At 41.9% G+C, this 12,728-nt stretch overlaps 5 protein-coding genes across 5 annotated transcripts; 3 read left to right on the forward strand and 2 right to left on the reverse strand.

Moving 5' to 3' along the window:
* Nucleotides 1–756: 756 nt before the first annotated feature.
* Bfra_002152 (putative ubiquitination network signaling protein) lies at nucleotides 757–3,768 on the forward strand (the record flags this gene model as incomplete). Its single annotated transcript, XM_037332577.1, has 1 exon — nucleotides 757–3,768. One exon carries the CDS (start codon nucleotides 757–759, stop codon nucleotides 3,766–3,768), a length of 3,012 nt encoding a protein of 1,003 aa, XP_037196731.1.
* A 1,937-nt stretch (nucleotides 3,769–5,705) lies between these two features.
* On the reverse strand, nucleotides 5,706–6,482 carry Bfra_002153 (uncharacterized protein; the record flags this gene model as incomplete). Its single annotated transcript, XM_037332578.1, has 1 exon — nucleotides 5,706–6,482. The coding sequence occupies one exon, from the start codon at nucleotides 6,480–6,482 to the stop codon at nucleotides 5,706–5,708; it is 777 nt and encodes a 258-aa protein (XP_037196732.1).
* Nucleotides 6,483–7,201: 719 nt separating this feature from the next.
* Nucleotides 7,202–8,665, reverse strand: Bfra_002154 (putative oxidoreductase nad-binding domain-containing protein 1 protein; the record flags this gene model as incomplete). Its single annotated transcript, XM_037332579.1, has 2 exons — nucleotides 7,202–8,218; nucleotides 8,348–8,665. The coding sequence occupies 2 exons, from the start codon at nucleotides 8,663–8,665 to the stop codon at nucleotides 7,202–7,204; spliced, it is 1,335 nt and encodes a 444-aa protein (XP_037196733.1).
* A 1,543-nt stretch (nucleotides 8,666–10,208) lies between these two features.
* On the forward strand, nucleotides 10,209–10,766 carry Bfra_002155 (putative f-box domain protein; the record flags this gene model as incomplete). The annotated part of the gene is made up of 1 exon (XM_037332580.1): nucleotides 10,209–10,766. The coding sequence occupies one exon, from the start codon at nucleotides 10,209–10,211 to the stop codon at nucleotides 10,764–10,766; it is 558 nt and encodes a 185-aa protein (XP_037196734.1).
* Nucleotides 10,767–11,874: 1,108 nt separating this feature from the next.
* Nucleotides 11,875–12,657, forward strand: Bfra_002156 (uncharacterized protein; the record flags this gene model as incomplete). The annotated part of the gene is made up of 4 exons (XM_037332581.1): nucleotides 11,875–12,008; nucleotides 12,064–12,276; nucleotides 12,333–12,351; nucleotides 12,416–12,657. The coding sequence occupies 4 exons, from the start codon at nucleotides 11,875–11,877 to the stop codon at nucleotides 12,572–12,574; spliced, it is 525 nt and encodes a 174-aa protein (XP_037196735.1). The 3' UTR covers nucleotides 12,575–12,657.
* Between the last annotated feature and the right edge of the window lie 71 nt (nucleotides 12,658–12,728).

The raw sequence follows: 12,728 nt of genomic DNA on the forward strand, positions 1-12,728 counted from the left end.
AAGATCCAAATCGAAATCGAAATCGAATCCGAATCTATGAAGAAAATGTCTTGTTCTGTGTTATCCCTATTTAATGCAATTAATCATGTAGTTATTCCAATTGGAGAAGATGAACGAATAGTTGATACAATTTTGATATTGACTTTGGAATTTTAGTCATCATCTTCATGTCCATAACATAGCTAAAAGTATGTCGATGGATTTCATTCGTTGGCTGGTAAATTCTTCTTCAATTCTCAAACGACGCAAATTTATTTTATTGGGTACACACCTCTTCACTTTGTAGACTTCACTCCAAACTTCACTCCAAACTGCAACCCAGACCTCACCTTTCTGTTGTCTGTGTGGAGTGAAGTGGTGTGTTAGGATTGAAATCTCGCTCGTCTAAAGAAGCAAAAAAAAAAAAAAGCCTGAGCACAAGGCACAAGGAAAACACCTACCATCTACCACCTACCACCTACCACCTACCACTACTACCACCTTAAAACTCATGATTATCATTACTTTCTTATAAACTCATCCACCAAAATCACTTTCTCACACAAACACACATCATTCAAGTTGATCACTCTTTCAACTTCTTGAATGGTTTCAATATACACTTTTACACCTTTTGATCAATCTATGCTGGATCTAAGGTTGATTTATTCTTTATTTGTTTGGAATTCTTTTGGAGGAATCTAGGAACATTTCCGAAGCTCCCATTCAAGCTGGCTCGGAATATTCATCTGGGTCAGCAATCAACCCGGTCGTCGCATGCCTCGTCCTCTATCCAACTCGAAGCGACAGCAAGGCGCTGCCAATGTACGCGATACTCGACACGACAATGGTCTTGTAGGTCCTGGGAAGAGGGTGCCTAGGCAAAAGAGTAATGGACATATGAACGGACATGCGAACTCCTCCGATTCTATCCCATCAACACCACCACCTTCGACCCCACCACCTACAAATGGACACGCGAAATTGCCTGGAAATGATGACAACACATCGGAACATAAGTTGGGGGGAGATGTGGCAAGGAGGACTTCAGTTGGCGGTCATTCAGATTCTTCTCAAGATGGTTACAACATCCCCACGATTTCTTTCCCACAAGAAAATCATCGTCATATCAATGTCAATTCTGCCAAAAACCCTTCAGTACATCGCGATTCCGGCCCATGGCATTTCGCGAAGACTGTTTTGACATCCTGTCCAATCTCTGATACACTGGCCATCCTCATTGTTCTTCTCCAGGTCCCACCCGCTTTCTTGACGATTATCCAATTACTGTTCGCCACTTTGACATTCGTCCCCCCGTCCACAACTGCTACATCTGGAATAAGCTTTATCGATATGTTTGAAGGAACTACTGGTACACCGTCATTGGCAACTATTATGGTGGTCGACGTACTGTTTCTCCTAACCTGGGTATTTTTGTATGGTCCTTTGCAGGAGTTCATCTTACAATTTGCACAATCGGTGATCGCATTAACTTTGGGAGGAGGTCTCAGTGGGAAAGAAGCTGGTATGAGGAATGTAGTTCTCTGCTTTGGTTACATTGGGGTCTCGCATTATGCCTCGATCAGCAACATTAAATCTGTCGGACTTCGTACCCTACTTTCATCCCCACGAAACTTTTTAGGCTCATTCGACCTCGACGATCCTCTCGAATCGATACCAATCCCTATACCGAATTGGAAAGACCGAATACCGATTTGGATTCGAAATATTCTTGCAGTTCACATTCTTGCACAAGGAGTAGTGCGGTATATACGAGATTTATATGTTAGGAGTCAAAAACGCGATCATGCAGCATCTACCCTGGGGGATCCTGAAGCAGCGAAAGGATCAGCAGATGGAGCCAATGATTCTTCCACTACAACCCCACAAACACCAGATAACGAAGCTACAAATTCATTACATGCTAGCCATACAGCCATTACAACCAGGAAAAAGAGAAAACAAAGCGCACAAGTCCGCATACAGCAACCTTTATGGGCAGCTTTAGCAAGTACAAAAATCGTCATGGTCAAGGAGTACGAGACGTCACACGCAGCTGCGGAATCGGCGGGTACAAATGCGACAGATGCTAGTAACCTTGGAAATGCACCTTTTAGTACCGAGCCAGATCGAATTTGGATTACCAATGTTGGGTCTGATGCCGTTTTGTTTAGTACCAGTTATTTTCCCAAATTCACAATTCCCGACGAGAATCAAGATGATGCGGAGGGGTCAATCGTGAATTCGAGAATGCCCATTTTTGTTAGGGTCAATCAAGCACATTGGCAACCTACGAGGATGGAAGCTAGTATCAATCCTAGCTTGCCCGCTGGGAAAAACACGTGCTGGGATGGAGAAATATTTGGGCTTGCGCCTTCTAGCAGTTATGAGATTGAATTTTTCAATGTCGTTAACAACAAAGTCATTTTTTGCACCAGCGTCAAAACGCTTAATACACCATCAGATACTGCAGCTGCAACTTCCCTTTCACCTCTCCCTCCTCAAGTATCAGGACGACCAGGATCACCCAGTTCCACTATTCAACAATCAATTCGAGCATCCAAAACCAAACTGGAAGAAGAACGTAGCCGTCAGAAACGCGAACGCAAAGATCAACGCACAAAAATCCAGACACTTCGTAGAGAAATTGATAAGCTCTCACACATCATAGCCACATCAGGTGGCAATGATGAAAAACAGCGTCAGAAAATTCAACAAGCCACCCTTCAGATTAGACAAGCAGAAGAAGCTATTACTTCCATTCAAGCTGATATTGAAATTGCCGATCGATTACCTTCAGCATCAAAGGATTCCGAGTATATTTCAGCAAAGCAAAAGTATCGAACGCAAAAAGACCTCTACGAGAAAGCTAAATCAGACTTCATTACGAAAAAGAAGGAGAATGAAAAGCCAATCGCAGCTTTGAGTGCTGAGCTTCTCAACAAAGAACGACAATCCGAGAAATTGGAAGCCCGATCCATTAAACTTACTCATCAAGCAGATGATCTCCGTGAAGCTAACACCAAAGGGTTGAATGAAGTTCAACGTAAGGAAAAGCAACGGAGGGATAAAGATGATGAGAGAAAGATGGTTCAGGCTAATTGGGATAAGTATAACGTGGAGGCGCAAATGCAACTCCAACGATATACTGATGATCTCACCATGCTTTACCCATACATCGATCAATACACTATGGCTTTACAACAGCAGCATCAACAAGAAACGAATCAATTATACGTCAATGCCCCATGGACAACAGCCGGTGAAAGTTCAATGTCCGCATTTCCCGCATACGCTCCAATCTCGAATATGGCACCGGCTATGCCTCAAATGGGTGGCTTAATGACAATGACACAGACCACAAGGCAAAGAGGTAGAAGCTCGAGTATGTTAAGTAACGAGAGTGGATTTACCCAAGGTCCGGATTCAGATGAAGAGCATACTCCTTTTTATGGACCACATCTTCAATCGCAAACCCAACCTCACTATTCTCCATACAATACCAATCAATCACCGAGTCCATTCGCTCCCGCGTTCCGAAACACATCGACATCGATCTCTCAATTTCAACAGAATGAATCATTGAATTGGCCACCAACTCGCAAGGGTAGTGGATCAGGTGATGTAGATGCATCGGGGAGTAGAAGTGGAAGTGAGAGAGATAGTATTGGGGATCCAAAAAGTCCACTGAATGAAAAGAGTCAGTTGCCGATGCCTATTGGAGCGGGATCGGGCTTTGGAATTGGAAGTGCGGGATCCAGGGGTTTGAGAGGGGTTTGGGATAATTGATTCGATTGATGCCGGTGGAATTTTACGCTGTGTTGGTGTTGTGTTCTAGTGTTGAGGGAAGCGAAATAAGTTAAATTGGAATAAATGGCTCGGAGATGACATCGATGGGCTGGCTGACTAGTTTGATGATTATGCGGCATGGCCAGAATCTCAATTGGTGTGTGAAGTGGCGGTAGTTGGATTAACTGGCTAACTGGTCAAAACTGGTGGTGTTAGAAGCGATATTGGCATGGCAGTAAAATTGAAGCTTGCAAGTTTATTTTCTCTATATTTTGATTTGAGTTGTATGATAATTGATGATGTGTGATGTGTGATGTGTGAGTGTAATGTAATGTGTGATGCAACATACTGAGTACCTGCACGTGCAAAAAATAGCATCGGAGCTCAAATATAGTACCTAGTAGTTCTCTAAAAGGAAAGTGGGGGAGGGGTAATGGAGGGGGAAGGGTTTCTCGGATAATTCCTCGCTTGATTGCTTGCTTTTTCTTCTGGTTTGGTTTGGAAGATAAATAGAAAAAAGAAATGGAGGCAGGTAGGAGGTATGTATGTATGTATGTATGTATGTATGTGTAAGCACCCAGGTATATAGATTTTGACACTTTAATATTTCAAGGGGATGGGATTAGGGATGGGATGGGAAGAGATGGGTAGGTGGGTAGGTGAATGAGTTCTTGATTTTTTTCCTTTTCTTTTCTCCTTGAGCCTGAGGGATGTTGAAAATTTGGAATTGTATTTTTCTCTCTTCTTCTTCTTTTTCTTCTTCTTCTTCTTCTCCCTATGCTTATGCTCATGCTTATGCTCATGCATACTTATACTTATATTTTCTCTCACAAGATTGATTACAATTGTTTATGATTGATTGATTGATTGATTGATTGATTGATTGATATCTTAGTACAACCGGATTTTTCTCATGGGAGATTTAGAACAAGATAGGATGGGAGATGAGGAGATGAGGAGATAAGTAAGTAAGTGGGTGGATGGATGGATGAGTGAGAGTACATAGATGGGTGGGTATAAGTGTGGTGGCTTGGTTGGTAGATTGCTTCTAGGGGAGTAAGTTCTGGGGGGAGGGGGAGAGGTTGAATAGCATCATTATCATTATCATCATCATCATCATGTCGGATGTTATGGTATCATGGGGGCTGTGAAATGAAATGAGTTTTTGGACTCGATCGATGGCGGATAGCTGGCTAGCTATGTAGCTCTGCTTGGGAGTAGGCAGCGGGTAAATTGTATTAGGTATGGGATTTGTCGTTTTGGATTTGGTTTTGTGTGTTATGATTTGATATGATGTGATGTTTAGCTCGTGAATGAGCAGTTTATATGAATAGATAGATAGGTAGGTCTAGTTGTGATGAGAGTTTGAATGGATGGTTGATTGTTGGATCTCTGGTGGTGGGATTGTTGTTCTGAGAGGGTGTATGGTTGTCATTTGAGAGGAGATGAGTAGGAGATAGGGGTGAGATATGGGTTAGTAGATGTAGTTCCGATGTACATGCATATGATTAGATATCAGCACAAAGTGAACCTAATGTGAAAGTTTGATAGAGGATAAATGTGGTATTGAAGTATGTACGTTACTTTGAGGAACTATTTTTGTTTTTCTATTTACGTAATTTTGAATCATGCATATCTTTCCTAGAAATGTTTTTGGTTTAGAAAGCATCGAATTTATGAAGAGAAAGAGATTAGAAGAAGAATGAAATTGTTAAACTCTTAACCCTTAAACCATTAAACCATCTTAAGGAAAATAAGAAAAACAAGAAAAACGTCGAGCTTGGCGATAAGAAAAGCATGATGTTGAAGAACTGAGATTGTGTGGCTGTGTATTTATGCGAAGATGAAGACGTAGGTGTAGAATGAGGACGAGGGTGGGAATGGCGTGCGTGTGGAGAGAGAGAGATTACTTCAGAGCTAGCTCTCACTCCTTAAACCTATCTTCGAACCGTCGACGTTGTCTTTAGTCGAAGAGGAGGAGTAAGATAGCCATCTTTCACTCCAGGCCTGAAAGCACCACCGTATGAATCAGGTTCAGGGTTTTGGTAATGGAAACCGGAAGCATTAGGGTCTGTCCAAGACAAATCTCCAGAGGACTCTGCATCTTTCGTATAACCTAGTTTCTTGACCCCCCTTCTGAATTCTTGCTCCCGTATTTTTTCTTCTTGCTCCCTCCAAAATCTTATCTTCTGAGCTTCATCCGGCGCTTGAGCTTTACCCTGCTCTCTCTTTTGAGGTCTTGCCTTTGTTCTTCTCCCAGGAAGTTTCTTGCCCTGAGCTGCCAATATTTCCTGATCTTGCAAGGTTCTTTCACCGTTTTGGACCCTTTCACGCCACTCAGCAGTATCGCTCCCAGCAGTATGACGAAGACGCGAGGTAGATTCATGCAAAGCCTCGAGACCTACCTCGCCGAACTGGCCTTTCAAGGCGTCCTCTGAGAGCCAGGGGGGCCTTTCGACCCACTGAGGCTGCTTCCAATGTATTTTCTTATTATAGACATGCATTCGGATCGATTCCATGTTGAAATCATCCCTTCCCTTGTCAAAAGGCTCGAATTTATTCAAAGCATCCAAAAAGTCCCCAACTCGATCAAACAAATGTTTTTGAGTAATCATAAACTTCCCTTCCCTTATTCGGTTTTCATGACGCCATACGCCACCAGCAACCCAGATAAATAAGGCATCGGCTCGATGGGTCCAATGAAATCCGGTCATGGTAAAAATCAGGGCGATTCTGGTCTTAATGCAGTGAGGAAAGTACCGAAGTGTAAATCGTGTCGAAATCGGGCTCTAAGTATCGTATTAACAGTATCAAATGCCAGATGTTGTAGTATGTGTATGTAGAATGTGTATCCCGTGTGTACATCGAATTCAAAAACAAAAGGAAAAGAAAGCAGCACGGGAACTCAAACTTAATTGAGCACATTTGCTGGGGCATAATGAGTGTACGATACAGTCATTTGCAAGATCATATTCACGATCTTTCTGAGTATTTCGTATGAGTGTTCGTTGAGTCCTCGGTGAAATGTGGGAGTATGCACTAGAAGCCTGATAAAATCTATGAATATATCTTGGATTGGTGATGAAATATATGAGTGTGCAAAAACTTGTTGATGTGAGGTATGAGTGTCGACTAAAACACTGATAAATTGTATGAACATAACTCAAATTGCTGATGATCTGTATGACTGTCTACCAAAGTGTTGGTCAGAGCATGAGTGTCTACTGGAACACTAATACATTGTGTAAGATGTCATCAAATTGTTGATAAAATAAATGAGTATGTACAGAGTTACCAACAAAATATAAACATTCCTCCAAGGCTCATGGTATTTTTGGGAGTACATCGAATTGCCAATAAAACGTATGACAATGTATTAGTCTCTTCAGAATCCTCCTGGTAAGAAGATTCTTTCGAAAGGATTGACGTAGGTTCACCACCATTTCTCACATAAAACTCGTGAGGGGTCTATACCAGGAAGATTCCGAATATAAGAAACCATGGAATCAGTCATAGTGGGCGGTCCACATATATAAATTATCGTTCGTGATTTTTCCTCCATTGTTCCTAAAATAAGGTCAATGTCGTTGTTAGATATTCTTTGATGATGGGTTTCCATATTTGAATTTGGGGTTGTCTTCGAAAGCTTGATAGTGTCTTGTGAGGAGCCGGTGGCAAAAAGCTGAAGATCCCATTGCTCCCTCTTCTTGAAGATTTCCTGCAAACGATCGAGAAACAATATCGCTTCTTCTGTCTCTCCTCCTCTTCGATCACCTTCTGCTGGAATGGAAGCCGGTACCTTGGTACTGTAGAGGAATTTAACCTCAAGATTTTCGCATCTCTTTTCCTCCGCATTTCTTTTAGTTTCATCATCTACTTCTTTACCTTCTACCTTCTTCCCTTCTCCTCTTTTTTTGTTCTCTCCCAATTCAGCATGAATATAAGAAATCATACTCATCAAAGGATTGATACCCATTCCACCTGCTATAAACACCACCCTGTTTCCATTATCTACCCGCTCCTTCCAATGCCCTTTGCTTCCCTCCTCATGCCAAAAAGAAGGAGGCCAGGTAAATGATCCTCCAATTCTAACCGCCACTTCCTTTCCAAGAATTTCTGATGACGGCTGAAATAACCAAGCTACCTGTTCACTTATCTTCCCCCCAGAATTTAATTTCAAGATGGGCTTTTGAATTGCTAATTCAATACCTGTTCCTTTCTCCTCTTTCAAGTCATCAATTGAAGGGGAAGATTGATAAGGAGGAATATTCACAATACTAAAACCTCCAGGTCTCTGTATTCCCGGGAGAAAGAGATCGATCCATTGTCCGGGTTTCCAGTTGAGATGTTTGGGAGAGGAATCAGATGCGGGATGAAGAGGCGAAAGATAAAAGAGACGAGTGGTGGAGTTTATACTTGTCACTTGTGTGAGGATGAAGTTATGAAGGGACTAGAGAGATGATTAATCAACATTCGAAACTTTTCTTTCTGTTTGAGGAGGAGGGGAATGATATTCAAATGAGAGGAGGTTGAAGAGAAGAAAGATATTTTGGAATATATGGAAATGTTATATACTTACTTCATCCCTTGGTTCTGTCGCCGTCCGTTCTATGTGGCTTAGATATTGCTTTATGTCTTTTCCATCTTTTCCTCCTCCATCTGTTGCCATTCGCTCTCTTCCCATCTCTTTTCGATTGATGTTCACCCTCCTATTTTTGTTCTTCTTCAATTGAGAACCAAGATTGCCCTCTCCCAGACTCGTGACCCTAGACCCCGAAGAGACACTCCGAAGGAAATCCAATCCAATGTTCAATGGCGGCTGTACTCTGGATTCTGATAACCTTATCGATATTCCTCGTGGGTGCCGGAATAGATAATTACGAACAATTGGATTCATTTATTCGGAAATATCAGTAGGAGCTCGGAAGAAATCAAGAATTCACAGTGAAACCGAAGTGTCGCAGTATGGAAGCACGATGAGATGAAGTCGACGTGAGGTACATAGCTTAGTAAGCACACCAGATCCTGGAGTCATAGATACAATTGTGGTAATATGATTTCAATATGTAGAATTTGTTTTCCTTTTTGCTATAGACAACTATATGTGCTTTACTTGTCCAGAGATATCTCGATCAACGAGTACCAAAAAGATATGATTTATAACGATGTCAATATCAAGCAGTTGTTCGAGAATTGTGGCTGAATTATGGCTTGACTTTGTTGTGGCTAATCATTACCGCGAAGACCATCAACCTCAACCTCAACCTCTCTACCTCCTTCTCTTTCTGATCAACTCTAAAACACATGAAATTATTTGCAAATAATCTCATTAATAGCAACCACTTAGCATTCCGAACGACAAAAGCAGAAGTCAAATACGGTTGCCTCAACAGGTTACGTATACGTTGGTTGCGGATTGTATAGTTTTTACACATTGGGGCTCAGATACAAGGTTATTCTATATCATTCTCCTGATGAGTCTGATACCGGTATTAAGTTGAGAGTCTCGAACAGGAAGAAAGAAGAGGAAGCTAGAATCGGGAGCTGGGGACGCTTGGGACGGTTTGTTTATGTAATTCCAGTATTAGAGGAGGAATTGAGAATTTGGGTTCGGCAAATGGGGGGATAGTAGTCGATATGGAGGTTCGGTATTGGGAAATGTCTAGATGAAGAGGAGTAGAGAGTTCAATATGGTCAAGATCGCAAGGTGAATTAGGGAGACGAAGCTTCCGATGAGGTGAGATCATACTTAGAAGGATCTTTTTCCTGAATCAGAGTGATGAACTTTATAGAGTGATGTGCTGATACAATGCAAATCGGGACTTATATTTCTTCTAGTTTCCCGCTTGATCTTCAAATGTTGCACCTCCATCAAATGAGAATACAATAAATAAGATTAAAAATGTCTGTGCTCTCACACCCCTTTTGAAAAAAAGTATAAGGCGTACGTATCATACTCCCCTGATAGTGAAACAACGTTCGTGCATCTCTTAATCTGATCTAATGATCGTTTTTCGATGAATCTGGTCCCGCTTTTTATTGCATGCCAGCTAGTACTTATCAATTGAATCATAGGATTTGACATTAGCCTTTGTTTTCTTCTAGAAGCAAGTGTTAATCCAAAAATACATTCTCAATATTCTGAAAAAGAAATAGCACTTTCAAGGCCAGAAGCTGAGAAATGGTATATCAGACAACATTCAAAATGATTCGTAATAAGAGTTATCTTCCCAATGGTCCATCAATATCAAGAAGTAGTGAATTACTGTCAAATTTCAATACGTTTGTTTGTTCATAACATTACAACACATTCATAACCCCGACCCAACGTTAGAACACTTATAGACAACCACAGTGCCAGAAATATCTCCCAGACCATCGGTGTTAGAACCAACTTCCCCATCAAAACAAAAATACAAAACAGCACCAGAGACTACAAAATGACATACGCCACCAAAGTCTTAGCAATCCCCGAACTCCTCGAACAGATCTTCTCCCACCTTCCTCTCCCAGATCTCATGATCCGTATCCAGAGCGTGAACAAGCATTTCTACACCTTGATAACCACCTCTCCTCTCCTCCAACACAAGCTGTTTTTCTCCTCAACCAGAAATCCATTTCTATCCAATCGTTCCAATACCATCATCCCCAATCCTCTCTTATACCCTTCGTTCCACGCCTACATCTCTTCTTCTCGCAAAGTATGGGCCACGTCTCCGGAGCTCCGGCCATTGGAGCTCGTTGAATTAGGAGTTGGAAGAAGGGATATGGTACGAAGGGGATTTAGGTGGGCAGATGCGAGCTGGAAAAATATGTTAGTGTGTTTACCACCGGTCAAGGAATTAACGATCCATTCAATGTTTGGGCCATGGGTCATAAAAAGCGAGACTGGAGTTCGAATGGGGATGTTGGATTCGAAATTACTGAGGGATGTGTGGGGGAGTCTGGATGTGCAAGGAGAGAAGGGTATTTTGAGATGTGGAGATGCGGAGAGGTAAAGATAGGGGCTTTTGAGGGCTTCCAGGGGGATTGCGCACTGTCCTTGGAAGGTTCGTTTAATATTCACGCGTTTGGGAATGTTACCTGCTCATACAAGGGGAACCAGCAAGTATTGTTAAGGGAGCGATGTGAAAGAGCAAGTCTTCAGCGAGAGAAATAAGTTTCTGGACGTATTGAGAGAATGTAGTATGATGCCTTGGAATAGAAAATTCGAGAAGTTGTACTTGCACTCGACATACGATCATTGTATACATAGTATTGCCTGCTGGCAGGTAACAGCTGACAGCTGACATCAAGCGACGGGTATCAAAGGAACGGCGATGTCATTCCAGATTCCGAGAAAGGCTAATAGTTTATGTAAGATGGTGTGAGGTTGATAATCTATATTTTTCGTGGACAATTTACTAAGATTGGCAACACCAATAACATACACTGTCCAATGATATGACGTTGTGAGACCTTGTTTCTCGTAGTATCAGGTGATAGCTCGCATGATATTTTCTTTTGTGAACACCACCTCGGCGCCACCCGTTGGTGAAAAACCTCAACTTGAGTAACACCACATCGGGCATACCGATGTTGATTCGTTTTTAGAGAATAAAAAACAATGATTGCTCAAAAAATGAAGCTCAAAAGATAATACCGAGGTCGAAAAATAAACCGAGAATTATGTTTCAGTCCGGATGTTCCACTGCTACGTTACCATTCTATTATTAAATTCTCGATCTGCATTAAGTAGGTATCTACCTACTCTATTCTCAGAGAGAGTGTGTGCGGTTTCCCCACAGATTCACACAAAGTACAGAGTCGTTGTGGTTTCCGTCGGAGAGCTTGGATCATTGGTTACACAGAGCTCGTATTTTGGGGTTCGTATTTGAAGAAAGGGCGATAGCTTGGCGCTGCATATGTAATCGAATACGATGGATCGTGCTTGCTGTACTGTAACATCATAACGACCTCGGAGGTTCTTTCTTTTTCTTGCCTTGAGTGTGGTTTTCAAGTATTTAATTCAAGGTCGTCCGCTTGATGAAAGCCTTTCAATCATCATTGTTTTATCAACTTATCATCATCCACTTCATATCAAAATCTCATCGATTCTCAAACAACATGCACTTCTCAAAACTTTTTGTCTTCTCCGCTGGAGCCATTACTGCAGGTCTAGCGGATCAGTTCATGGTTCCTACTCCATGGTATGTCCAAAAAATCAGCATTGGAAACATTAGACACGGTACAGGCGGCTTGTAAGTTCTTTTCTCAAGGACCTCCACTCTCAGAGATGCTAACAGGGGAAAATAGTTGGTCATTCAACTTGATTGACACACCCACTCCCGCTCCTCAAGGTCTCAATGTAACGTGTAGTTATTCAAGTCCAACTACTTATATATTCGCACTCGATGGTGCTCCGGTCGATGCACCCTGCAGTGGTAATCCCAATGTGACTTTCAGTCTATATCCTGATGGCGATCATTTTACATTCAATATCACACATTTGTATGGAAATTGCGGAACGTAAGTTTTGGCCTGTTCTTTGAACCGCTGAAGCCGTAGACTAACAATTTTTGCAGTGAGGATAGCCCAACTCCAGTGAGCAAACTCATTTTCCCCCGCATAATGGTTGGGAAAATATCACTGACTTTTGACTTTTTAGTGCAACGACAGTGGAACTTGGCAATTCAGCAAGGATGATGTGAGAGGACAGGAGTCTGATGTTCAGAATAACTTTGGACAGTCTGGAAGTTTCACCAGAGACTCCATTTCCATGTATCCAATTCGAGCGATACCCAGCGAGAAATGCGAGTTCTGTTGATATTGTTTAGGACGGGGGTTACCAAGGGCGATGAAATGGCTAAAGTGCCAATGAAACGAGTAAAAATAGAAGGGTTGCATCGGGTTTAAAAATGGAGTATCTTAGCGTTGGCGAAACAAAATTAGGAATGAATAGAACTTATAATCAACAACCT

The sequence above is a fragment of the Botrytis fragariae genome, assembly GCF_013461495.1.
Source record: "Botrytis fragariae strain BVB16 chromosome Unknown tig00000006, whole genome shotgun sequence".
Taxonomy (NCBI): Eukaryota; Fungi; Ascomycota; class Leotiomycetes; order Helotiales; family Sclerotiniaceae; genus Botrytis; species Botrytis fragariae.